This window comes from Myotis lucifugus, unplaced genomic scaffold (assembly GCF_000147115.1).
Source record: "Myotis lucifugus unplaced genomic scaffold, Myoluc2.0 scaffold_185, whole genome shotgun sequence".
In the NCBI taxonomy this organism is placed as follows: domain Eukaryota; kingdom Metazoa; phylum Chordata; class Mammalia; order Chiroptera; family Vespertilionidae; genus Myotis; species Myotis lucifugus.
The window spans coordinates 452,275-479,589 of NW_005871233.1; the positions used below are offsets into that span (position 1 = coordinate 452,275).

The 27,315-nt window shown below is 38.6% G+C and overlaps 1 protein-coding gene and 1 non-coding gene across 7 annotated transcripts in view; one reads left to right on the top strand and one right to left on the bottom strand.

Annotated features, from left to right (window-relative positions):
- The first annotated feature begins 2,157 nt into the window (after positions 1 to 2,157).
- Positions 2,158 to 2,291, top strand: LOC111827562. The gene has a single exon (XR_002831187.1). It is a non-coding gene; the product is annotated as a U11 spliceosomal RNA (small nuclear RNA).
- Positions 2,292 to 5,160: 2,869 nt separating this feature from the next.
- Positions 5,161 to 27,315, bottom strand: part of LOC102434942 (zinc finger protein 420) — a 70,500-nt gene continuing 48,345 nt past the window's right edge. For 5 of the 6 annotated variants that reach the window (XM_014462580.2, XM_014462575.2, XM_014462572.2 and 2 more), the window contains one exon: positions 5,161 to 8,235. In XM_014462580.2, coding sequence (XP_014318066.1) covers positions 6,320 to 8,158 — 1,839 coding nt within the window. In that variant the 5' untranslated portion in view covers positions 8,159 to 8,235 and the 3' untranslated portion in view covers positions 5,161 to 6,319. The remainder of the gene's footprint in view (positions 8,236 to 27,315) is intronic. The other variant, XM_023760588.1, reaches the window with a different exon arrangement.

Genomic DNA, 27,315 nt, shown 5'->3' on the forward strand with positions numbered 1-27,315 from the left:
TTCTTGTTGGATTGCTCCCTTTAGTATTATGAACTGGCCTTCCTTATCTCTTATTATGTCCTTCACTTTGAGATCTAATTTGTCAGATATAAGTATTGCTACCCAGCTTTTTTCATTTCCATTTGCCTGAAAGTTTTTTCCATCCCTTCACCATCAGTCTGTGTGAGTCCTTTTTTCTGATGTGGGTTTCCTGTAGACAGCAGATATGTGGGTCATGTTTTCTTATCCACTCAGTTACCCTATGTTTTTCATTGGGGCATTTAATCCATTTACATTTAAGGTTATTATTTATAGGTACTTGTTTGTCGCCATTTTTATTTTTTGCCCCTGTTCCTTCTTCACTTCCTATTTCTTCTTTTTACAGCAGACCCTTTAGCATTTCTTGCATTGCTGGTTTGGTGGTGGTAAACACTCTTCGTCTTTTTTTTGTCTTTGAAGCTCCTGATTTCAACCTCGATTTTGATTGATAGCCTTGCTGGGTACAGTATTCTTGGATTCAGACCCTTCCTTTGCATGACTTTGTATATTTCATTCCATTCCCTTCTTGCCTGATGTGTTTCTGTTGAGAAATCAGTCGCTAGTCTGATGGGGGATCCTTTGTAGGTAACTTTCTGTCTCTCTCTGGCCGGTTTTAAAATTCTTACTTTGTCGTTGGTGTTTGCCAGTTTAATTATAATGTGCCTTGGCGTCAGTCTTTTGGGGTTCATTTTGTTTGGGACTCTGTGAGCTTCTTGGATTTGTGTGAGTTTTTCTTCCCTATATCTGGGAAGTTTTCTGTCATTATTTCTTCAAACAGGTTTTCTATTCCTTGCTCAGTTTCCTCTCCTTCTGGCACCCCTATTATGCGGATATTGTTTCATTTTCTATTGTCCCAAAAGTTCCCTTAGCCTCTCCTTCTGTTTTTTAAGGATTTTTTTCTAGATGCTGCTCTGCTTGGGTGTTTTTTCCTACCTTGTCTTCTAGCTCACTGATGTGGTCCACTGCTTCTTCTAGTCTACTGTTGATGCTTTCTATTGAGTTCTTTATAGCAGTGATGTCATATTTCATTTCTTCTTGGTTCTCCTTCATTTCCTGTTGGTTTTTACCTATATTGTTGAATTTGTCTTCCATTCTTTTCAGCGACCTTATGACCATTTCTTGAATTCTTTCTCTGACATATTGATTGCCTCTATTTCATTTACTTCCTTTTCTGGTGATGCCTCCTTTTCTTTCATATGCGGGCTGTTTCTTTGTCTCCCCATGAGGTCTCTCCTCTTAGTGTCTGGTTATGTAGCTCTCTCTCTCCCCTGCATTGATTTAAAGGCACAAAATACAACACAACAAGGCACAACGCACAAGGCACTGAATACAAATGTATTCATGATACTAATTACCCCAAATAAAGGTCACCACCAGAAAAAAGAGAATTAGGGGATAAGAAAAAAAAGGAGTATAAAAATGATACTGACAAAAGTAAAAAAAAAATGAGAGAAAAGAAAGAGAATGAAATAGAAGGGGCGGGAACTATATGGGGAGAAAACTCCAATAGAACAACCACTAATCCAAAAAAATGCAATCAACACCCAGAGATGAATGCAAACTACAAACAACTAATAACAAGCTAGGAGAAGAAAAATAGAAGCAAAAAACAAAAAAAAAAACAACACAAAAAAGGAGAAACAATCTCACAAACAGGCACAAAAAAATCTAATCAATAATAAAGCAAACAACAACAATAGGACAGAGAAAAGGCAAGGCAAAACAAAACAAAATAAAACCAAGAATAAAACAAAACAAGAAAACAATAATAACAAAAATAAAAAGGGAAGGGAGAAAAAAGAAAAATTGGATAGTGAAGAAAGAGAAGACAGAGGTGTGTATGGACTTAGAACAGGGGATCGGAAATTAGATGTATACGTAGGATGAATTTTTAATGGAGTAAAAAGAGGGAATAGGGAAAATATAAAGCAGGAATAGGGTAAGAGAAACAGGACAACAAAATGGGATAAGTGAGGAAGAGAGTGTTGGATAAAGGTAAAGTTGAGATAGAGTAAAATGATGCTAAAGGAAAAATGAAAATAGAATGTAGAACACTAATCCCAAAATAATATAAAGAGAAAATAAAACGACACTTTAAAAAAAGGTAAAATAGTAGTGGTAATACTGATTAAAAATAAAAATATAGGCTTCTGTCGTGAGTGGCACACATAGAGCAGCCTGATTGCTCTACGTGTGGAATCGACATCAAGAGATTTCGGAAGCATAATTTTTTGGTACTTGGGCAGCTGGTGATCATTGGTCCTGGTGCCCATAAAATAAATAAATAAATAAATAAATAAATAAATAAATAAAATAAAATAAAAATATAATTATTAAAAAATTAGTTTCTTAAGCAAAAGATGAAAAAATAAAAATGTGCATCATTCACTTCCTCTACTGTTCTGTTTGGCACACCTGTTTCCTGTAGGCAGTCAGACAATATTGAAATTCCCTGCGTTCCACTGCTCCTCTGTGTTGTAAGCCACAGTCCTGATTTTCAAGCAGGCAGTATTTCTTTGTGTCTTAGACTCCTTTATTTGTGTTTACACAAGACTCAATTTGTGATTTAACCCCTGGGTGGCAGTGTTTCTGGATTGACCTCCGGGGCTATAAGTCCTCTCTAGCCAGTATTTAGATTTTGTTTTCCCTGTCGCACTTAATACTGACTTGGGAGAATGGATTGCCCCAGAGGTAGTTCTCTGATCGTTACTCCCCGCTCTGATCCCCAGGTTCCACGAAAACAACTTTCCCCTGCAGTCTCTTAGAGTGTCCCTAATTGGGTGATCCTATGTACTAGGGTTAGTAATCAAAAGCAAGGATTTAAAGAGAAAAAAAAAGAGCCAGAGTAAGTGTGTGACCTTGGGACTTTTACCCTCTGGAACTGCACACAACTCTGTGAATGTCTCTGTGCAGTCTTTTTTTCCCCTGGCACTAAGCAGCCGGCACACTGGTAAAATTTCAGGGTGCCTTTTTGCGCCCAGTCCAGCTATGGGTTGATTTTTAGAGTTCTTCCAGGAGCCCTGTGGATCCCCTTCCACATTCACGGATCACGCTAGCCCCAATGGCCGCAGATGTTGTGGGGTGCAGACTTCCCCCGAACCTCTAGATCCCGTTCGCACATTTCTCTCTCCTGCCTGGATCGCAGACCTCACCTTTCCCTAGGTGAAATCTGACCTTTCCGTGAGAAGGTGCAGCGCTCATCCAAGTCTGCGTATTCATGCTGCTTGAGATCCAGTGTTCCTGGGTTCACAGCTGGCCCCTGGGTGTTGTGGTTGTAGAGTCCCAGGATGTATAGGCTTCTGATAACAGATACTCTCCCCCTTCGAGATGGCGTGGTCTCCGCAGCAGAGCTGGTCGCTCTGGGAGAGATTTCAGCAGCAGTGGAGGCTGCCTGGTCAGGGGAGCCCGGTCTGGCAGTCGCCAACAGTCCCTTGGAATACAGCTGTCCCTCACCCACAAATGTCCACACACTCTCCTTTCGTTCTCTCACTCACACACTATCTTGCAGTCTGCCTTCCCGTCAGCAGCCATCCTCTCCCTTTGACTCACTTTCATTTGGCTTCTGTGGTACAACTATTAGTTGTCCTTCCATCTCACTGATCCTGCTTTGATGGTCTTTTATCCTTGAACTCTCAAGGTGGATCAGTCCTTTATGTTCTTTTCTCTCGCCACACTCAGGTCCTTAATGATCTTGTCCTGCCTCATGATTTTAAATAACTATACGTAATAATTAGCAAATTAATATAATCTCTAGAATAGTACAAATTAGAACATCCAGGTGCTCACTCAATATTGTTATTTTCCCATCTCAGCTGATGAGAACATCTTTCCAGTTACTTGAGCCCTAAACTTTTGGGTCAGTACCCTAGACTTTTTTCTCTTACACCTGACATCTAACCCCCAAACAAATTTTGCTTGCTCCATCATATTTACCATATATCTAGACTCCAACCACTTTTCACCATTGTTGCTACTCTGGTCTGAGCTACTATCATCATTTATCTGAATTAATGCCATAACCTCTACTCATAGCCACTTAGACTTTTAAAATTTTAAACACAATAGCAATATGTCAGATCATGTCCTCTGCTCAAAATACAAAATGACTTACAAGGTATAGTCATTATCTCTCTTACCTCCTTTATCAATCACCCATCAGCACAAACCTTTACAATATCTCCACTGGTGTTCCTCAAACACACCAGCAATGTAAGGGCCTTTGCTCTTTTTCCTCTGCCTGGAATGCCCTTCCCTTAGATAATGATTTACTCCTTCACCTCTACAAATCTTGACTCAAATATTTCCTTCTCCATGGTCTACCCTGATCATTCTATTTCATATAGCAGCCTAAACTGTCATATCCCCCTCCACTCCTTTTGAAAATTTCCCCCTATAACACGTATGTTCTAACATACTCTACAATGTATTATTCTATCTTCTCCTTCTAGAATTGTTCATTGATATACACCAAATACCGAAAAGAGTAGCTGAAATATTAAGTACTTAATAAATAAGAACATTGGGAAAGCATTTTAAATTCTTTTTTTTCTTTTGTTAACAGATTCACTGCGTTTGCAAGGATTAGCAATGGTCTCATTTCTTGTTTAGCTGCTACTTTAAATCATTGTAAGTGGCTTCAGTTAAAGAGTTTGGCATTTTGAATCCCACAAGGATCAAAGTTCTAAAATTTACCATCAACCTGGATTGAGCACCTACATCTCTCAACAAAGCAATATTGTTTTCAACCTCTGAAAGCACCCTCTTTATCTAACTCTCCACTAAATTTCTTTCACAGGACATTACCAAATGCAGAAAGAAGCATCCAATACCTACATTCTGAATCACTCCTATTATTTTTCCTAACATCATAGTCTTAATTGGCACAAGATATGCCTTGTGAGATAAAGTGGGAGTCTGACCAAATGTCTTGTGTATAAAAACAATTGTCAGTTTTCTAGTCTGAGATAGGTAGATCCTCATTCTCCATAGCCCTAAAGCAGTGCCACATTTGAGATTTCCTTACCCACAGGACTCCACATCCAGATATAAAATTTTATATCCTTAATAATTTTGTCAACAAGAAAATAACAATAGTATCAATAAGTAAGTTTATTTTCATTTCTATATAAAGAAATACAGGAAGACCAAAGTTGTTGTGGCTGTTGTATAAAATCAGCAGAGGTGTATATTTTGTTTTTCTGCTCCACCATCCTTAATACCCATTCTCAAAGTTCCCATAAAACTGCCAGCACTACAGGTTAAATGTCCACATTGTAGACAGAGGGAAAATAGAGGAAAAGGGGTTAAATGTCCTAATCATACAAAATATCATTTCCACTTTGATCAGCAAGGAAAGCTTACATAGGTTTTCAATCAAGAATTCATTTACTAAAAAAGGGAAATGGATATTGGGCAGAAAAACAGCAGTCTCTGACATAGACTCATTTTTTCATTGCAAAACAGTCTGTAATGTCAGTTTTTATTTTCATGTTAATCAAAATCTGTAAACCTAAGTTTTTAAAAAGTTCCTAGTAGAAAGATTTATTATGGTTATCCATTTCTAAATAATAATCTTGAATTGTGGTTAGAAATAGAAAATATGAGTTGTTGGACTTTGTTACAATTCACTTAAAACCTCGTCAACAATCCACTCATTAAACCTACAGTGGTTTTTTTTAAATATACAGTATGAATTTCCTCTTATAGCATATTGGATCAAATCTAAATAAAAGCTTGCTCACATTTATTATAGCATACAGTGTTCCCCATTCAAATAATTGGGGTTAAATGTTAAATGGAATATTTCTCGATATTCATTATACTCATAAGTGTCCTTCTCTCATGCAAATTATCTAACACTATAATAACAGCTAATATCTGTGCTATGCTATGTTCAAGGCACTGCTCTAAAAGCTTTACATGTAACAACTCACATAATACTTTCAAGAATTTGATAAGGAAGGTATTAGGTTTTCTTACAAATGATTAAACTAAAGGTTATCATAACAAATGTCACAAAGGGAAGCAACTGATAGAGTCAAGATAATGCTTAAAAAGACATGCTATGGCTGAAGGCCTTCTAATATTTATTACATTACTATTGATTAAAATTCACCAAAGTTTAATCAGTTTCTAGTAATAAATTTTTCTATATGGATTACATTATCACTCTTCCGCAAATAAATTCACTGATGCAGAGTTTTATGAGAAAGTGTACTCCCATATTCACATTTTAAGAATTCTTTGATTATAATGGATTAATGACCACAGAAATCTCTTTATTAATCACAAAGTTTCAAATTCATATATAAACTTGTGAGCTATGAGTCAAGTCTATTCCACATTCCTTATATTTAAAAGATTTCTCACTGATATGAATTCTCTGATGTTGAGTTAGTTGTGAACCACGAGTAAAGGCCTTCCCACATTCCTTACATTGATATGGTTTCTCACCAGTATGAACTCTCTGATGTCGAGAAAGGTGTGAGCTCTGAGTAAAGGCTTTTCCACATTCTTTGCATTCATAGGGCTTCTCACCAGTATGGATTCTTTGATGTAAAGTAAGTTGAGAACCATGACTAAAGGCTTTCCCACATTCCTTGCATTCATAGGGTTTTTCTCCAGTGTGAATTCGCTGATGTTGAGTAAGTTGTGAACCACGAATAAAGGCCTTCCCACATTCCTTACACTGATAAGGTTTCTCACCTGTATGAATTCTCTGATGCTGTATAAGTAGTAAGCCACGAGCAAAGGCCTTTCCACAGTCATTACATACATATGGCTTCTCACCAGTATGAAGTCTCTGATGTTGAGAAAGATGTGAACTCTGAGTAAAGGCCATTCTACATTCTTTACATTCATAAGGTTTCTCACCAGTATGAATTCTCTGATGTTGAGTAAGCTGTGAACCACGAATAAAAGACTTTCCACATTCCTTACATTCATAGGGTTTCTCACCAGTGTGAATTCTCTCATGTTGAGTAAGTTCTGAGCCACGACTAAAGGTCTTTCCACATTCTTTGCATTCATAGGGTTTCTCACCAGTATGAATCCTCTGATGCCGAGTAAGTAGTGAGCCTCTATTAAAGGCTTTTCCACATTCATTACATTGATAGGGTTTCTCACCAGTATGAATTCTCTGATGTTGAGTAAGTTGTGAACCATGATTAAAGGTCTTTCCACATTCCTTACATTCATAGGGCTTCTCATTGGTATGAATTCTCTGGTGTTGAGTAAGTTGTGAACCACGGATAAAGGCCTTCCCACACTGTTCACATTTATAGGGTTTTTCACCAGTATGAATCCTCTGATGTTGCATAAGTAATGAGCCACGAATAAAGGCCTTCCCACATTCTTTACATCCATATGGCTTTTCCCCATTATGAATTTTCTGATGTTGAGAAAGCTGTGAGCCACAAATAAAAGCTTTCCCACATTCCTTACATTCATAGGGTTTTTCACCAGTATGGATTCTCTTATGTAGAATAAGTTGTGAGAGCTGAGTAAAGACCTTTCTACATTCTTTACATTCATAGAGTTTCTCGCCAGTATGAAGTCTCTGGTGCAGTGTAAGTTGTGAGTTCTGAGTAAAGGCCTTCCCACATTCTTTACATTCATAAGGTTTCTCTCCAGTATGGACTTTTTGATGTCGGGTTAGTTGTGAACTACGAATAAAAGCTTTCCCACATTGTTCACATTTATATGGTTTTTCACCAGTATGAATTCTGTAATGTAAAATCAGTTGTGAGCTCTGAGTAAAGGCCTTCCCACATTCCTTGCATGCATATGGTTTCTCACCACTATGAAGTCTATGATGAAGACTGAGCTGTGAATCACGACTAAAGGCCTTCCCACATTGCTTACATTGATAGGGTTTTTCACCAGTATGAATACTCTGATGTTGAGTTAGGTGTGAGGCTCGTCTAAAGGCCTTCCCACATTCCTTACATTTATAGGGCTTCTCAGAATTACATGTGGGATATTGAGATAAGTAAGCATGCTGATTGAAAATAGACATTTTTTCATATATAATCATTCCTTGCCTGAAAAATTCCTTCTGATTTTCCAATGTGCCTCTGACTTCCAAATAATCTCTAGAAATAGACTTCTTAATATCATAGATTTGAAGCCTGTCATTCATTTCCCATTGAAATAATTCTGTTTCATAAGTATCTTCTTTTGGAGGTAAGTAATTATTGGCATATCTTGATGACAAATCTGAAAGATTAAAAAAATAATAATAATTTTGGTTGTCGTTTTAGAAGTAAAATTTCCATAGTAAAAAGGACTACATAGTAAAATATATAGGGAAATTATACCCATAAGAAATAACTGGCTTAGATCCATGTGTTTTTGAAATATTGCTTACTATGACCTATAGCAGTGATGGCGAAACTATGACACACATGTCAGAGGTGACACGCTAACTCATTTTGGTGACACGCATCGACAGAGACAAAAAATTGCATAATTCAAATATATGTCTCTCGCAACTGCCAGAGTTGGGCATCACTCGAGTAATATTATTACTCACGTTACTCATGATCAGTAATGCAATTCTAAACCGGATGTAAACATGTACATCGGTGTTGCGTAGCAAAGATACATAGTGAAAACATCCAAGATACATTGTTCCAATATTGACATTAATATAAAAAGGTTAAGAATTGCACTATAAAGAGATTAATCTTTACTCATGACATTTTATTCTTACTTGAGTGACAAAATGCCCAATTCTGGAAATGGCCTCGTTATTGTCAACATGTGCCTCGGGTAAGCTTCCCGTGCATGCATTCGGCAAACGGACGCACTTGATCACCATGTTCGTTAGGAGGCAGGAGTGGGAGGGTTAGAAGAAAAAGATATACAGTGCAACAGTGCTCGGCGAGACATTCTGCGTGTCGGATAATTGATTACAGCACCATATATTTGTTGGTTATACATACTATCTTTGAATTGTTTTGCACCAGGAGTCAGTGCAACAACACTGCAAAAAGTTAATAGGTAAGAAACCTATCAACCTTTTATAAAAAAACGCCGTGATTTATATTTATTCATTTTTGCAGCCTTGTCATGGAGAATAAAAAAAATAAAAAAGCAAGATTGAATGATAAAGAAGTGGAAGTAGCAGTAGCCGACCCTTTCAAGACATATGGACCAAGATGTAAGGGATTGTCGACAGAAACAACAGATCATTGTGCATACTGTGTAATGAAATGGTAATAAGCAGAATGTGGAATTAAAGAGACATTTTGAAATTAATTATTGTCAGCTCTTGAAAAAAAGTATCGATGAAAGGAAGGAATACATTTCTAGGCAGCTACACCTCTATAAAAGTCAATCAAATTTCATCATTAAATTTGTAAGATGCTCTACAAATTTAACATCAGCAAGTTACTGTATTGCTCACTCCATAGCTCAGCATGGAAAAGCCCTCAGTGACGGAGAATTTATTAAGGAAACATTTCTAAGATGTGCACCAGCTCTATTTCACAATATAAAAAATAAAGATGATATTATTAAAAGAATTTCTGAGTTACCACTCAGTAGAAATACTATCAAAGACAGAATAATAGATCTTAACAAAAACGTACAACATCAATTAAAAAAAGACTTAAATAGTTGTAAATATTTTTCGATTTTTCTTGATGAAACTACTGATGTCACATCAAATGCTTGGTTGGCCATTATTGCTAGATATTCTGATGGCCTCACAATGAGAGAAGAGTTGATAAAGTTAGAATCAGTGCCAATAAGTACATCAGGAAACAAAATATGTAAGGTTGTTATAAAAACATTCAGTGACCTAAACATTGATATCTCTAAAATTGTGTCAGTCACGACAGATGGGGCACCAAATATGGTGGGAAAAATGTGGGATTCCTGAAATTGTTTTTGGAAGCTATTAGACATCCACTTGTACCTTTTCATTGCATTATCCATCAGGAGGTGTTGTGTGCCAAATCGGGATTCTCAGAATTAAATGATTTAATGTCAGTTGTAACAAAAACTGTGAATTTTATAGCTTCTCAACCCCTTCACAAGCGAGAATTTTCTGCACTTTTACAGGAAGTTGATTCAACCTACAGTGGACTACTGATGTTCAATAATGTGAGATGGCTGAGTCGAGGTAAAGTACTTGAGCGATTTGTGGAGTGCTTTGAAGAAATTACGGTATTTATTGAGAAGGAGGATCTGGCAAACTTTCCTCAGATCAATGATCATAAGTGGGTCAGCAATTTGATGTTTTTTACAGATCTCTCTGTTCATATGAATGAACTGAATTTAAAATTACAAAGTATTGACGTTATGTTTGGATACATCAAATCTTTTGAAAGTAAACTTAAAATTTTCAAGCGAGATATTGAAACTAAAACTTATAAGTATTTTCCTCGGATAAAAAAGTATTTCGAGAAGGCCACTACAACGAGTGTAATGGAGTCCATACTTATGTACCAGAATATAGTAAACTCATTATCTGAACAGTTCAGTGAAAGATTCGACCAATTTAGAAGCCTAGAACAGACCATTAAAATAATTAAGTATCCGGATGTAGTTGTTTACAGTACTTTGGAATTAAAGGATTTCCAATAGATGCAAATTGACGATTTAGAGATGCAACTTGCAGATTTTCAAGGTAGCATTTAGTCTCATGTGTTTGTCGACTTAAGGTCGAAACTTGAAAATCTGGGACGAAATTGTTTGAATAATGAAGAAGAGTGCAACTACAAACAAGAAATTTTGAGTGCTTGGAACAGAGTACCTGACACTTTTAGCGACATAAAAAATCTAGCGATGGCTTTGCTAACAATTTTTTCATCAACATATTTTTGTGAGACTTTGTTCTCAGCATTAAATAACATTAAAACGAACAAAAGAAACCGGCTAACAGATGAAGTTAGTGGCACTTGCTTGGCCTTGAAGTGCACCAAGTATGAACCTGCAATCAAAGAATTAGCAGACTAACTTCAGCACCAAAAAAGTCACTAATTTCTAGTTTTCATACCATTTGATTATCATTTTTTAAATTATTTTTTCCTAAATGTACATTGTTTTTCTGTTTTTGTCCATTTTATACATATTTTTTGGTTGATTTTTCTTGTTAAATGGCATTTAAATATATAAAATCAATATCAAAAATATAAATATTTTTTTACTATGGTTGCAAATATCAAAAAAAAATTATGAATATTTCTATATGTGACACAGCACCAGAGTTAAGTTAGGGTTTTTCAAAATTTTGACACACCGAGTTCAAAAGGTTTGCCATCACTGATCTAAATAATACACAGTCACAAATGCAAACAGACAGCCACAATGGGGAGACAGAGAAACAACCCCCAAATGAAAGAACTAGAGAATTCTCCAGAATAAGAGATAAATGAAGCAGAGATAAGAAATTTATTTGAAAGAGAGTTCAGAGTAATGATGATAAAGATGCTCAATAGCGTGAAAAAAAGATACAGTAACCCGGCAAAAAGAACAGCCGGAGATAAAGAATGATATAACATACAAAAAAATAACATATTGGAAGGAATACACAGCAGATTAGGGGAAGCTGAGGATTGAATCAGTGAATTAAAAGACAGAGTTGAAAATATCACTCAATCAGAGAACCAAAAAGAAAAAACAATTAAAAAACATCAGGAAAACTTAAGGGAGCTGTGAGACAATGTGAAATGTAACAATATTAGAATAGCAGGTATGCCAGAAGAGGCAGAAAGGGAGACAGGGATAGAGAACGTGTTTGAAGAAATAATGGCAGAAAACTTCCCTAACCAGGTAAAGGAAAAAGTCACACAAGTTCAGAAAGCATAGAGAACCCCAAGCAAGAAGAACCCAAACAGGCCCACACCCTTACACATCATAATTGAAATGCCAAAAATTAAAGAGAAAGAGAGAATCTTAAAGGTAGCAACAGAAAAACAAACTATTACCTACAAAGGAGTTCCCATAAAGCTGACACCTGATTTCCCATCAGAAGCTCTACAGGCGAAAAGGGAATGGCATGAAGTACTCAAGGTAATGGAAAGCAAGGATCTGACAGCACGATTACTATATCCAGCAAGGCAATCATTCAAAATAGACAATCAAATAAAGACTTTCCCAGACAAAAAAAAAAAAAAGACTAAAGAAATACATCACCACCAGGCCAGCATTACAAGAAATGCTAAAGGGACTGTTGTAATGAGAAGAGGAAACAGAGAGAGAAACGTAGCCATACAGAATTTAAAAGGCAATAAATAAGTACCTATCAATAACATCAAATATAAATGGATTAAATGCTCCAGTCAAAATGCATAGAGTGGATGAATGGATACAAAAACATGACCCAACTATATGCTGTCTACAAGAGGCCCACCACAGAACAAGGGACTCACACAGAAAGAAAGTGAAAGGATGGAAAATTTTTTTTTCATGCAAATGGAAAAGAAAAAAAAGCTGGAGTAGCAATACCTATATCTGACAAAATATACCTCAAAGTGAAGGCCATCACAAGAGACAACAAAGGTCACTACATAATACTAAAGAGATTGATCCAACAAGTAACTATAACCCTGGTAAACATATATGCACCCAATGTAGGAGCACCCAAATGCATTAAAAAAAAAAAAAAAAACAACCTCTGGAAGATATTAGGGGAGAGATCAACAGCAATACAATCACAGTAGGGGACTTTTTTACCCCATTGACATCACTGGATAAATCACATAGACAAAAAATCAGCAAAGAAACGGCAATCCTAAATGACTCCCTAGATCAGATGGAATTAATTGACATCTTCAGAACATTTCACCCCAAAGATACAGAATATACATTCTTCTCAAGTGCACATGGGACATTTTTAAAGATAAACCAAATATTGGGATACAGGCAAAGTCTCTCCAAATTCAAGAAGACTGAAATCATATCAAGCATGTTCTCAGATCACAATGGCATAATATTAGAAATAAACTACAATAAAAACATTCAAAAAATTCAAACACTTGGAGGCTAAATAGCATGTTATTAAAGAATGATTGGGTTACCAAAGAGATCAAAGAAGATATTAAAAACATCCTGGAAACAAATGACAATGAAAACACAACAATCCAAAATCTATGGGACGCAGTGAAAGCAGTAGTGAGGGAATTTCATAGCATTACAGGCATACCTCAAGAAAAAAAAAACTGTAATAAATTATCTAACTCTACAACTTAAAGAATTAGAAAGAGAACAACAAGAAAGGCACAGAGTGAGCAGAAAGAAGGAGATAATAAAAATAAGAGTGGAAAAAAATAAAATAGAGAAAAACAAAACAAAACAAAAAAATATATAAAAGATCAATGAAACCAAGAGCTGGTTCTCTGAAAGGATAGATAAGATTAATGAACCTCTAGCCAGGCTCACCAAGAAGCAAAGAGAGAGGAACAAAATAACAAAATCAAAAATGAAAGAGGCAAAATAACAACAGACCCCACAGAAATAAAGGATTGTAAACAAATACTATGAAGAACTCTATTCCAACAAACTGGCCAATCTAGAAGAAATGGACATATTCCTAGAAAAATACAACCTTTCAAAACTCAATCAGAATTTTAAAAAATGAAAAGGCTGATAACTATGGAGAAAATAGAAGCAGTACTCAAAAAAACTTCCAGCAAACAAAAGCCCTGGGCCAGAAGGCTTCACAGGGGAGTGTTACCAAACATTCAAAGAAGAACTAAAACCTTCTCCTGAGATTATTCCAGAAAATTCAAGAGTACGGAACACTTCTAAGCTCTTTCTATGAATAAAGAGAATTACAGGCCAATATTTCTGATGAATGTAGATGCTAAAATCCTCAAGAAAATTCTAGCAATTCAGATCCAGAATTATATTAGAAGGATCATATACCATCCTCAAGTGGGATTTATTTTGGAGATGCAAGAATGGTACAATATCTGCAAATCAATCAAACTGATACATCATCTAAACAAATTGAGAGATAAAAATCACATATTCATTTCAATTGATGCAGAAAAAAGCATTTGACAAAATCCAACACCCTTTCTTGATAAAAACTCTCAGCCAAGTGGGAATAGAGGGATCATACCTGAACAAAATAAAAGCCTTATATGACAAACAATCAGCCAACATCATACTCAATGGGCAAAAACTAAAACCATTTCCCCTAAGAACAGGAACAAGACAGGGATGCCCACTCTCACCACTCCTGTTCAACACAGTACTGGTAGTGCTAGCTATAGTGATCAGACAAGAAGAAGAAATAAATGGCAACCAAATTGGAAAACAAGAAGTGAAACTGTTATTATCCGCAGATGGTATGATATTTTACATAGAAAACCCTAAGGACTCCATCAAAAAATTCTAGACCTAATAAATGAATTCGGCAATGTTCAGAATACAAAATTAAACCAAGATATCTACGGCTTTTTTAATACACCAATAATGAATTCACAGAAAGAGAAACTAAAAAAATAATCCCATTTACCATTGCAACAAAAAAGTCAGATACCTCGGAATAAACTTAACCAAACAGGTAAAGGACCTGTACTTAGAAAATTACAGGATGTTGAAAAAAGAGATAGAGGAAGACATAAACAGATGGAAGAATATACTGTGTTCATGAATTGGTAGAACAACAACATTAAAATGTCCATACTACCCAAACCAATCTATAGATTTAATGCAATCCCCATTAAAATACCAATTGCATATTTCAAAGTCCTAGAAGAAACTCTCCAAAAATTCGTAGAGAATTCAAAAAGACCCCGAATACCTGCAGCAATCTTGACAAAGAAGAAAAAAGTTGGAGGGATCACAATACCAGATATCAAGCTACATTACAAAGCCACTATTTTCAAAACTGCCTGGTACTGGCACATGAACAAACATATAGATCAATAGAACAGAACCCAGAACCCAGAAATAGTCTCAAGCCATTATGCTCAATTAATATTTGACAAAGGAGGCAAGAGCATACAATGGAGTCAAGACAGTCTCTTCAATAAATGGCGCTAGGAAACTTGGACAGATAAATGCAAAAAAAAAAAAAAGAAACTAGACCACCAACTTACACCATACACAAAAATAAACTCAAAATGAATAAAGGACTTAAACGTGAGACGGAAAACAATAAAAACCTTGGAAGAATCCATAGGCAGCAAAATAGCAGACATATGTTATAGCAATATCTTTACCGATACAGCTCCTAGGACAATGGAAACTAAAGAGAAAATAAACGAATGGGACTACATCAAAATAAAAAGCTTCTACACAACCAAAGAAACCATCAACAAAACAACAAGAAAGCACACTGCATGAGAGAACATATTTGCCAATTTTATCTCTAATAAGGATTTAATCTCCAAAATTTATAGGGAAGTCATACAACTTAACAAAAGGAAGATAAACAATCTAATCAAAAAATGGGCAAAGAACCTAAATAGACACTTTTCAAAAGAGGACATACAGAAGGCCAAGAGACATATAAAAACATGCTCAAAGTCACTAATCATCTGAGAGATGCAAATCAAAATGACAATGGGTTACCATCTCACACCTGTCAGAATGGCTATCATCAACAAATCAACAAACAACAAGTGCTGGCGAGGATGTGAAGAGAAAGGAACCCTCTTGCACTGCTGATGGGAATGCAGATTGATGCAGCCACTGTGGAAATCAGTATGGAATTTCCTCAAAAAATTAAAAATAGAACTCCCATTTGACCCAGTAATCCCTCTTCTAGGAATATATCCCAAGAAAACAGGAACACCAATCAGAAAGGATCTATGCACCCCTATGTTCATAGCAGCACAATTCACCATAGCTAAGATTTGGAAACAGCCTAAGTGCCCATCAACAGATGAGTGGATTAAAAAATTGTGGTACATCTACACAATGGAATGCTATGCTGCTGTAAAAAAGATGGAATTCTTTCCATTTTCAACAGCTTGGATGGAACTGGAGAGCATTATGCTAAGCTAAATAACCCAGTCAGAGAAAGATAAATATCACATGATCTCACTCATTTGTGGAATATAATGAACAACATAAACTGATTAACAAAAATAGAACCAGAGACCTAAAAGCATCGAACAGACTGTCCAACCTATGAGGGAAGGTGGGGGGTGGGGAGGGGAGTCGTTTAAGAGATCAGCCAAACGACATGTATGCATGCATATGAGCATAACCAATGGACACAGACCGTAGCGGGGTGAGGGTGTGTGCTGGTGGGTGGGAGCAGCCGGAGAGAGGTCAATGGGGGAAAAAGAGACCCATGTAATATTTGAAACACTAAAGAATTTAAATTAAATTTAAAAAATAAATAAATGAAACAAAAGAATAAACTCAAAATTGATGAGACTTAAATGTAAGTCATGAAACCATAAAAATCCCAGAAGAAAATATAGGCAGCAAAATCTCAGACACCTTGTGTAGCACTATGTTTACAAATACATCTCCTGAGACAAAGGAAACTAAGGAGAAAGTAAACAAATGGGACTATATCAAAATAAAAATCTTCTGCACAGCAAAAGAAACCATCAACAAAACAAAACGGAAGCCCACAGTATGGGAGGACATATTTGGCAATGATACATCTGATAAACATTTAATATCCAAAATATATAAGGAACTCTACAACTTAACAAAAGGAAGACAAACAATCCAATTAAAAAATAGACAAAGGACCTAAACAGACACTTCTCCAAAGTGGACATACAGGTGGCCAAGAGACATATGAAAAAATGCTCAAAGTCACTGATCATCAGAGAGATGCAAATTAAAATGACAATGAGGTATCACCTTACACCTGTCAGAATGGCTACCATCAACAAATCAACAAATGACAAGTGCTGGTGTGGATGTGGAGAAAAGAGGACCCTAGTACACTGCTGGTGGGAATGCAGACTGGTGCCAGCATTATGAAAAGAGAATGGAGTTTCCTCAAAAAATTAAATACGGATCTGCCATTTGACCCAGTGATCCCACTTCTAGGCATATATCCTAAGTAACCCAAAGCACCAATCACAAATAATATAGGTAACCCTATGTTCATAGCAGCACAATTTACAATAGCTAAGATCTGGAAACAACCCAGTGCCCATCAGTAAATTAGTGGATAAAAAAGCTTTGGTACATTTATACCATGGAATACTATGCAGCAGTAAAAAAGAAGAATCTCTTACCCTTTGAGTCAGCACGGAGGCACCTGGAGAGTATCATGCTAAGTGAAATAAGTCAGTCAGAGAAAGACAAGTATCACATGATCACACTCATATGTGAAATCTAAGTAACAAAATAAACTAATGAGCGGAGTGGATCCAGAGACAAGGAAGCATGAAACAGAGTGTGGAATCTTCGAGGGAAGGTGGGGGAGGGAGGGTGGGTGGGAGGTAATCAACCAAAGACCTTGTATGCATATACTAGTATGCATAACCCATGGACACAGACAATAGGGTGCTAAAGAGCAGGGGGGCGGGCTGGAGGGTGTCAATGGGGGAAAAAAGGGGACCTTTCAACAATAAAAATTTATTTAAAAAAAAAAAAGAAAGAAAAAAAGATAAACATCATGCTCCTAGGAAGCAGGTTTAAAAAAAAAGAAAAAAGGTTGTTCTTTTTCGGAAAACTCTCTCAAGCTGGGAAAGTTATTTCTGGTGCTGAACAATCCTGGCAGCATGCGAAATAGGATGATACAGGCAAAATGAAGTTGTATTCTTTCTCTTATTTTGCAATTATTCTCAGTGATCAGAAATATTGGGAGTGGGGAGTGAGGAGACAGGACCGGAGAAGACACAGAGTAAAGGTGATGACAAGGCAGTGACAGTGACCCAGGCAAAGCTGAGGCACTGGAAGGAGAGGAAGGCCTCACCCACCTCTAAAAGCTATGGGCACCCCTAACACAAATCTCTTGAAACCATCCTAACTGGGAACAGATACCCTGCAGAGCCCCAGTTCCGGGGGGGGGGATAGAAAGGTGCCCAGAACAAATACGTTAAAAGGGCGAACCCCAAGCAGACAAAGCCTCTACTTGGGATCCACACTGCAGGTCTTCAGCCAGGCTGCCCCGGGACAGGCACAGACAGAAAATCACATTGGCCTGGACCAGAAAACTGACCAGGAGACCCAGGACCCACACACCAAAGGGCCAGATACAACAGCATCAAAATAAAATCCAGCATGCTCCACAAATAGCAGACCCAAAGGTTTTGTTTTTTTGGTTGGTTGGTTTTATGTTTGTGTGTGTGTGTTTTGTTTTTTGTCTTTTGTTTGTTTATTTTTATTTGGTTTGGATTTTCGGTCTCTATCTTTTTTCCCATATTCTCCAATTGTCATCTATTTTAGTCTCTCTTTTTTTTTTCCTTTCTCCACTCCCACTCCCTAGGACAAGCCCTCACCACCCCAGTGTCTGTGTCCATTGGTTTTGCTAATATGCATGCATACAAGTCCTTTGGTTGATCTCTAAACCCCTCCCCTGCCTTCTCTCTGAGGTTGGATGGTCTGTTCAGTGTTACCTTGTCTCTGGATCTATTTTTGTTCATCAGTTTATGTTGTTCATATATCCCACATATGAGTGAGATCATGTGATATTTACGTTTCTCCAACTGGCTTATTTCTCTTTGTTTTTATGCCTGCTTTCAGTCATATTTACACAGGCGTCTATTTCTGAGACGGGCTCTAGGTGGTGTTGTTTCTGTATTAGTTTCCAGGGCCAAATATCCCCTCTACTCAGTCCCTGAGGGTTCCCTGGGGGTATTCAGAATCCTTGTTTCCCCTGCGGAGCTCAAGGCTGGGTGCAACTGTGCTGCTAGGAGGAGTCTGGTCTTCAGGAGAAAAAATGTCTGTTCAGGGTTGGAGGAACTGGTTGTCCCAGAGCTGGCTTCCTGGTCGCCTCTCCCTATTTTGCTCCCCAGCTTCCACAAAACCACCTTCTCCTGCACCGCAGTCTCGGTGAGTGTTTGTAATTGAAATCCTATTCACTGGGTTTACCGAGTAGAAGCAAGAAAAATATAAAGAAAGAGCAACTGCACCGCTGTGCATCTCTCTCACCCTGGCACTGCACAGCTGATGCAGAACTTCAGGCTGCCTTTCTGGGCACAGCCTCCCATGGCTATGGATTAAGACAGTGATGGTGAACCTTTTGAGCTTGGTGTGTCAGCATTTTGAAAAACCCTAACTTAACTCTGGTGCCGTGTCACATATAGAAATTTTTCGATATTTGCAACCATAGTAAAACAAAGATTTATATATTTTTTTAGAGATTTTTATCCTGATTTATTTTATTTTATTGTTGAGAGTTTTATAGATGACCTTCAATCCCCCCTCCATATCCCTGCCCCCCTTCCCAGCCCCTGCTGCCTCACTCTTATAAGGATCCATGTGAGTACATATTTTGGGCCCACTTGGATAATTCAGGCTAATCTCCCATCTCAAGATCCTTAACTTGATCACCTCTGCAAAATATATTTTTTCCAGTTAAGGTAACCTTCATAGGTTCCATGGATTAAGTTGTGGCTATATTTTGGAGGGCTGCTATTCAACCTATAACAATCATTACCATAGTTACTTACATTATCAAAAAAAAAAAAGAAAACCTGAAAAAAATTGCTGGTCATACAATACAAAATAAACAAACTTAAGATAAGTTGTACACATATTATTATACACTAAAAATGTACTAAGTAAAGTTTAACTTTCATATGTCATTTCTTTTGTCCTTAAAATTAAATCTTTTTTCTTTTATGTTTTTATTTTTATTTATTTATTTTTTTAAATTAAATCTTTATTGTTCAGATTATTATAGGTGTTCCTCTTTTTTTTACCCCATAGCTCTCCTTCACCCAGTTCCCACCCCACCCTCTGCCCTTACCCCTCCCACTGTCCTCATCCATAGGTGTACGATTTTTGTCCAATCTCTTCCTGCACCCCCACACCCCTTTCCCCCCAAGAATTGTCAGTCCACTCCCTTTCCATGCCCCTGGTTCTATTATATTCACTAGTTTACTTGGTTCATCAGATTTTTTATTCACTTGATTTTTAGATTCACTTGTTGATAGATATGTATTTGCTGTTCATAATTTTTATCTTTACCTTTTTCTTCGTCCTCTTCTTAAAGAATACCTTTCAGCATTTCATATAATGCTGGTTTAGTGGTGATGAACTCCTTTAGCTTTTTCTTATCTGTGAAGCTCTTTATCTGACCTTCAATTCTGAATGATAGCTTTGCTGGATAAAGTAATCTTGGTTGTAGGTTCTTGCTATTCATCACTTTGAATATTTCTTGCCACTCTCTTCTGGCCTGCATAGTTTCTGTTGAGAAAGCAGCTGACAGTCGTATGGGTACTCCCTTGTAGGTAACTGACTGTTTTTCTCTTGCTGCTTTTAATATTCTTTGTCTTTTGCTCTTGGCATTTTAATTATGATGTGTCTTGGTGTGGTCCTCTTTGGATTCCTTTTGTTTGGGGTTCTCTGCGCTTCCTGGACTTGTAAGTCTATTTCTTTCACCAGGTGGGGGAAGTTTTCTGTCATTATTTCTCCAAATAGGTTTTCAATATCTTGCCCTCTCTCTTCTTCTGGCACCCCTATAATTCTGATGTTGGTATGCTTGAAGTTGCCCCAGAGGCTCCTTACACTATCTTCATATTTTTGGATTCTTTTTTCTTTTTGCTTTTCCAGTTGGGTATTCTTTGTTTCTTTGTATTTCAAATCTTTGACTTGATTCTTGGGATCCTCTTGTCTGCTGTTGGATCTCTGTATATTATTCTTTATTTCAGTCAGTGTATGCTTAATTTCTAGTTGGTCTTTTTTCATATCCTCCAGGGTCTCACTAAGTTTATCGGCGGTTTCCAGAAAATTCTTGAAAAACCTTATAACCGTGGTTTTGAACTCTATATCCAGTCATTTGCTTTCCTCCATTTCTGTCATTTGTGACCTGTTTCTTTGTCCCGCATTTTTTATGCTTCCCTGTGTTGGTAGAGTGGCTTTGTGTGCTAGGTGTCCTATAGGGCCCAGTGGCTCAGCCTCCCCAATTACCTGAGGTGGACACTCTTGGTGCACCCCCTTGTGGGCTTTGTGCACAGTGTTGTTGTAGTTAAGCCTTGATTGTTGTAGGTATCACTGGGAGGAATTGACCTCCAGGCCAATTGGCTGTGAGAATCAGCTGTGGTTATGGTGGGAGAACTTCTGTGCTGAAGACACCCTTCTGGGGCAAGACTTGCTTCAGTGGGGCTTTGGTGCTCACTGAGTCTGCCCCCTGAGTGTGTCCCTTATGGATCTGAGTTGTTGTAATCTGGATGGTCCCACTCTGACCACTGGGTACACTGGCTCTTGGATCTCTAAGGAGGTGCTAATTTAGCCTCTGCCTGAGGCTACCCAGCAGGAGCTACGAAGAGATCTGCAGATTCCCCTTCCTTTTTGGGGGGTTTGGAGGTGCCCAGATGAGGCCCAGCTGTGAAGCAATACAAGCTGCTGTGGGGCCTTGGGCCTTCTCTTGGAAGTTCTGGGTCTGTCTGGCCCAGCTGCAATTCGTTAGGTAATTTTCAGATTGCAAAGGGCCAGGGCATTCATATGCAAAAGCTTCTGCCGCAGCCTGGGTGGGGCAGGGTCTCAGAATCAACAGGGCAGAGCAAGCACCTATGGCTGATCCTCAGCCCTGCCCTAAGGGGCCCCACGTCTCAGTGTCCCGGTAATTGCTGCAAGCACCTCTGAGGGAAAGCCGTCCTCAAGTTCTGAGTTTTGCCTTCTGCCAGACAGTCCAGTTTCTCCCCGTATGAGTCCTGGGACCCCAGAGACTTCCCGGAACTGGAGTTCAGAGCAGTCAGGAGCTTGTGATTCCCTCCTGATTCAAAAAGACAGCCGTGTCCTCAGGTGCCAGCCTCTTTCCGCACACTCTCGAGCCTCCATACCTCTGCACTTTACTTCCGCAGCTCCTCTGAGTCTCAGTGTGCTTTTCTCTTTCCTTCTAGTTGTAGAATTTCCACTCAGCCAGCCTTCCTGTAGTTCTGGATGATGTCCGTTTTGTCTTTTCGTTGTATTTTTGAAGTTGTTGTCAGAGGCAGCAATTTCCGGTGTTTACCTATGCCGCCATCTTGGTTTCTCCCAAAGATTTATATTTTTGATATTTTTTTTACATATTTAAATGCCATTTAACAAAGAAAAATCAACCAAAAAAAATGAGTTCACGTGTCACCTCTGACATGCATGTCATAGGTTCGCCATCACTGGATTAAGATCTAGAGTCCTCAGCTGCCAGCTGCCCTGTGGACCACCTTACAAAGTCGAGTATGACACGTGTCCCCAAGGGATGCAGACTTGGTGCAGTGCAGTTTCCTTCTGACCCTCTAGTCCCGATTGTGCAAGTTTCTCTCCAGCCCAGTTCCCCAATCGTACTGTTCTCCAGGCATCCTGCATACTTTACGGCCATGGATTGTCTCACCAGCTGTGTTTAATTCACCAATTCCAGGTGGATGTTATTCGATTCAGCTGTTTCTTCTATCTGCTCCATGAGAAGGCGCAGGACACATCCACCTATTTGGCCACCATTTTGTCTCCCCTGGACAAACTTTTTAGGAGCTGTGGCCGGGGAGGCTGGAGTCTCGGTGTTTGTGGGTTCGCACCCAAGGCAGCAAGTCCCTGGTGGTGTGGCTGTAGGGTCCCGGGTGGTGTCTGAGGGCTCCCTGAGTGGAGGTGAGGCTGGGCTCCCAGTCACAGCTGCTCTCCCCTTCAAGCTGGCATGGTCAATGCAGCAAAGTCAGCTGCCCTGGGAGAGATTGCAGTGGTAGTAAAGGCTGCCTGGCTAGCAGAGCCTGGCCCGCCAGCCCCCAAAAGTCCTGTGGAATACACTGTCCCTCATTCACACACACATACATGCCCCACACGTCCACACACTCCCTCACTCATTCACACTCTCGCCCTCTCGGCCACCATAGTGGATCTTCTTAATTCTTATTTTTAATTAACCTTTTTATTCTTTTGTTTTCCTATTCTATTTTATTTAGCATTTTTACTTTTTAAAATTATTATTATTTTATTCATTATTTTCAACTTTTTTCTTTATAATTGCCCTATTTCTGGTCTCTTCCTTCTTTGCTTTCATATTCTCTTTTCTATTTATTTTTGTTGCAGGTGTTTCCCCGCTCTCTTCTAATTCTAGTATTATGCCTTTTCGTATTCTCTCTTTTTTAATGTCTGAGGGTTTTTTAAGTTGTTTTTTAGTCTTATTATTGAAGATAGTGTTCTTATTAGTGTTTGTGTGTTTTTTTTGTGGTTTTTTAAATTTTTGTTTGTTTTCTTTTTTTCTTCGTGTTCTTTTAGGTTTGGTCTGGTTTTGTCTTGTTCTGTTCTGTCAGCACCTATATAACAACTGGCATGATGTGGTCGGGGCTGAGACACACAGTCAACAAGACTGAGGGCTGAGCCTAAACACAAATGGAACAATAGCAACCAAGACCCAAACTCAACAGGAGAACTCACATAACCCACAAAAGAGTCACTCCTAGAGCACAGCTCAGAAGATCAAGGAAATTACACCTCTGGTGCCCACAAGAAGCCCACTGCACCAAGAATAGGAGGCACAGAAGTCTTCTTCAACACACAAACACAAAGAAATAGAAAAATGTGGAAACAAAGAAACAGGCCCCAAATGAAAGAGCAGGAGGAATCTCCAGAAAAATAGCTAAATGAAATGGATAAAAGCAATTTATCAGATATACTAGTAAAGTTCAGAGTAATGGTTATAAGGATGCTCAACTTAGTGAAAATTATAAGCAATATAATGAAAACTATAAAGAACTTAGTGGAAACTATATCAACATGAAAACATTTGTAGAAAGCATGAATTAAAACCAATCAGAAATGAAGAATGACATGATTGAAATAAAGAATACGCTGAAAGGAATCACAATAGATTAGAAGAAGGTGAGGACAGGATCAACAAAATAGAAAACAAGGTAGAAAAAAATCACCCAAACAGAGCAGCAATAAGAACAAAAATTAGCCCTAGCTGGATTGGCTCAATGGATAGAGCATCAGCCTGTGGAATGAGGGTCCCAGGTTTCATTCTAATTAAGGGGACATACCTTGGTTGCAGGCTCAATCCTCAGCACTGGTGTGAGGAGGCAACCAGTTGATGTGTCTCTCTCACATCGATGTTTCTCTCCCTCTGCCTCCCTCTTCCTTCCACTCTCTCCAAATTCAAAAGAAGAGTATCCTCAGGTACTTATAACAAAAATTAAAAGGCAGGAGGAGAGTTTAAGGGAAATTTGAGACAACATGAAATGTAACAAAATCCACATCATGGGGGTACCAGAAGGAGAAGAATCTGAACGAGGAACAGAGAATCTGTTTGAAGAAATAATGACAGAAAACTTCCCTAACAAGATGAAGAGGAAAGTCACACAGGTCCAGGAAGCACGGAGAGTCACAATTAAGGTGATCCCCCCAAAAAAGACCCACACCTAGACACATTATAATTAAAATGGCAAACATTAAAGAAAAAGAAAGCATCTTAAAGGCAGCAAGAGAGGGACAGAATGTTACCCTCAAGGGAGCTCCCATTAGATTGTCAACTGATTTCTCAATAGAAAAACTTCAGGCCAGAAGAGAGTGGCAAGAAGTATACAAGGTAATAAAAAGCAAGAGACTTAATCCAAGACTACTCTATCCAAGGAGGCAATCATTCAAAATTGTAGGTGAAATAAGGAGATCCTTAGACAAAAAAAAAAAAAAAAAAACTAAACTAAAACAGTTTATTACAACCAAACCAGCATTGTAAGAAATGCTAAAGGGACTGATGGAAGAAGAGGAAGAAATAGAGAAAAGGAGAGAAACACAGGCAAAAATAATAAAAAAGGCAAAAAATAAGTACCTATCGGAAAAAAGAACAGGGTACTGATAAGAGAAAAATTGTGGCAGAGTAAGAGGAAGCTACACTGACACTCTCCCAGGACCAAACAAATTGAAAGACAAAGATCACATGCTCATATTAATAGATGTATAAAAAAGAATTCCACAAAATCCAACACCCATTTTTGATAAAAACTCTCAGCAATATGAGAATAGAGGGTTTGGTTCATACCTCAACATAAAAAGGCCATATATGACAACCTAACAGGCAACATCATAATCAATGGAAAAAATTAAAATCATTTCCCCTAAGAACAGGAATAAGACAGGGATATCTGCTTTCATCAGTTTTACTCAACATAGTACTGGAAGTCCTAGCCACAGCAATCAGGTAAGAATAAAAAGTAAGAGGCATCCAAATCGAAAAAGAGGATGCAGAACTGTCATTATTTGCAGATGACATGATATTGTACACAGAAAACCCTAAGGACTCCACCAAAAAATTACGTTTAATAAATAAATCCTGCAGTGTAGCAGCATAGAAAATTATCATGCAGAAATCGATGGAATTTTTACACACCAATAATGAACTCTAGGAAAGAAAATCTGAAAAAAACTATTTCAACCCCAAAATTAAGATACTTAGGAATATAACCACGGAGGTAAAAGACCTATATTCAGAAAACTAGAGAATGTTGAAAAAAGAGATCGAAGAAGATATAAACAACTCAAGGAATACTGTGTTCATAGATTGGTAGAATTATCATCATTAAAATGTCCATACTACCCAAAGCAATCTATAGATTCAATACAATCCCTATTAAAATACCAACAGCGTATTTCACAGATCTATAACTAATACTCCAAAAATGTATATGGAACCAAAAATGACCATGAATAGCTGCAGCAATCTTAAGAAAAGAGTTGGAGGAGAACCAAGATGGTGGCATAGGTAAACGCGGGTACTTGCCACCTCCCAAAACCTCATCAAAATTATAACTGAAATACAAAAGAGAACTGCCTGGAAGCAGGCTGAATGGAAGTCCTACAAGTAGAGAAGTGAAGAAGAAAGCCCACTGAGATTGGTAGGAAGGGTGGAGGCACAGAACAGGCTGTTCTGACATCCACGTGGGCTGTTTTTATAAACGGGAGGGTTATCTCAGCTTTAGAGCCCCTGCATGAAGAGCAAAGAGTCCCAGCCCCACACCAAACCCCCAGGCCAGGGTTCCAGAGCTTGGAAGTCCACCTAACTTTGGGATGTAAAAACTAGTGGGGATTGTGGCTGAATGACAGGGAGGTCTGCTGGAGTCCCAAGTATTCCTCTTAAAGGTCCAGCATATAAAATTACTCAGACTCGATCACTCTGAGTTCCAGAGCCAGGCGGCTTTGGGGGACCCAAGGACATATGGGGAAGAACTGGATTGTCTGACATCAGGGCAGGAACTTGGGGTCAGCTTTCTCCCAGATGGGGTTGGGGGGTCCTTGCAGGGGTCATTTTTTCTGTGCTGGGACCTCCCCCTGTTGCAGAGCTGACTGGTAACTATATCTGTTTCCATCAGCCTGGCTCACACTGCTCACTTTGCCCCAGTGATTCCCAGAAACCCTGCCCCATCTAATTTTCAGCCTTACACAAGATGTCTGCAGTAGCTTTTGCATATGAATGACCTGACTTGGCTCAGACTTCACACTGCTAAAATCTCTCAAACAGCAGCAGATGGTGTCATCATGCCCCAAGCCTATCAATAAAAGGCCTAAGACTTGGCACTAGCACCAGCCTGCCATGCTTCAGAGCTGGGTCTCACCTGGCCACTTCACAAGGCCAATACAAGTAGCAGCCATCTGAAGACTTCTCTGTAGCTCCTGCTGGGTGGGCCCCAAGAAGTGGCTGACTTTACACCTCCCAGGAGACCCCAGAGCCAGTGTACTCAGTGGACAGCTTCAGACCATACCAGATTACAACTATACACATCCACAAGAAACACACTAAAGGGGCAGACTCAGCTTCAAAGCCCCACTTAAGCAAGTCCTGCTCCATAGGGGTGTCTACTGCACAGCTGCTCTTCCACTGTAGTCGCAACTGGTCCTCACAGCCAATTGGCCTGGAGGTCAATTCCTCTCAATGACACCAACAGCAATCAAAGTTCAACTACAATAAGACTGTGCACACAGCCCCACACAGGGGTGCACCTAGAATGCCCAGCTCAGGTGAGGGGGGGGGCTGAGCCACTGGGCCCTACAGGACACCTAATACACAAGGCCACTCTACCAATTCCAGGATGCAGGGCAGCTCTACCTAATACATAGAAACAAACACAGGGAAGCAGCCGAAATGGGGGGACAAAGAAATGTGTCACAAATGAAAGAAATGGAAGCACATAAACTGCTGGATAGAGAATTAAAAATGATGGTTATATGATTACACAAGAATCTTAATGAGAGCTTCAAGAGACTAAAAATGAGCTTCAAAGTACT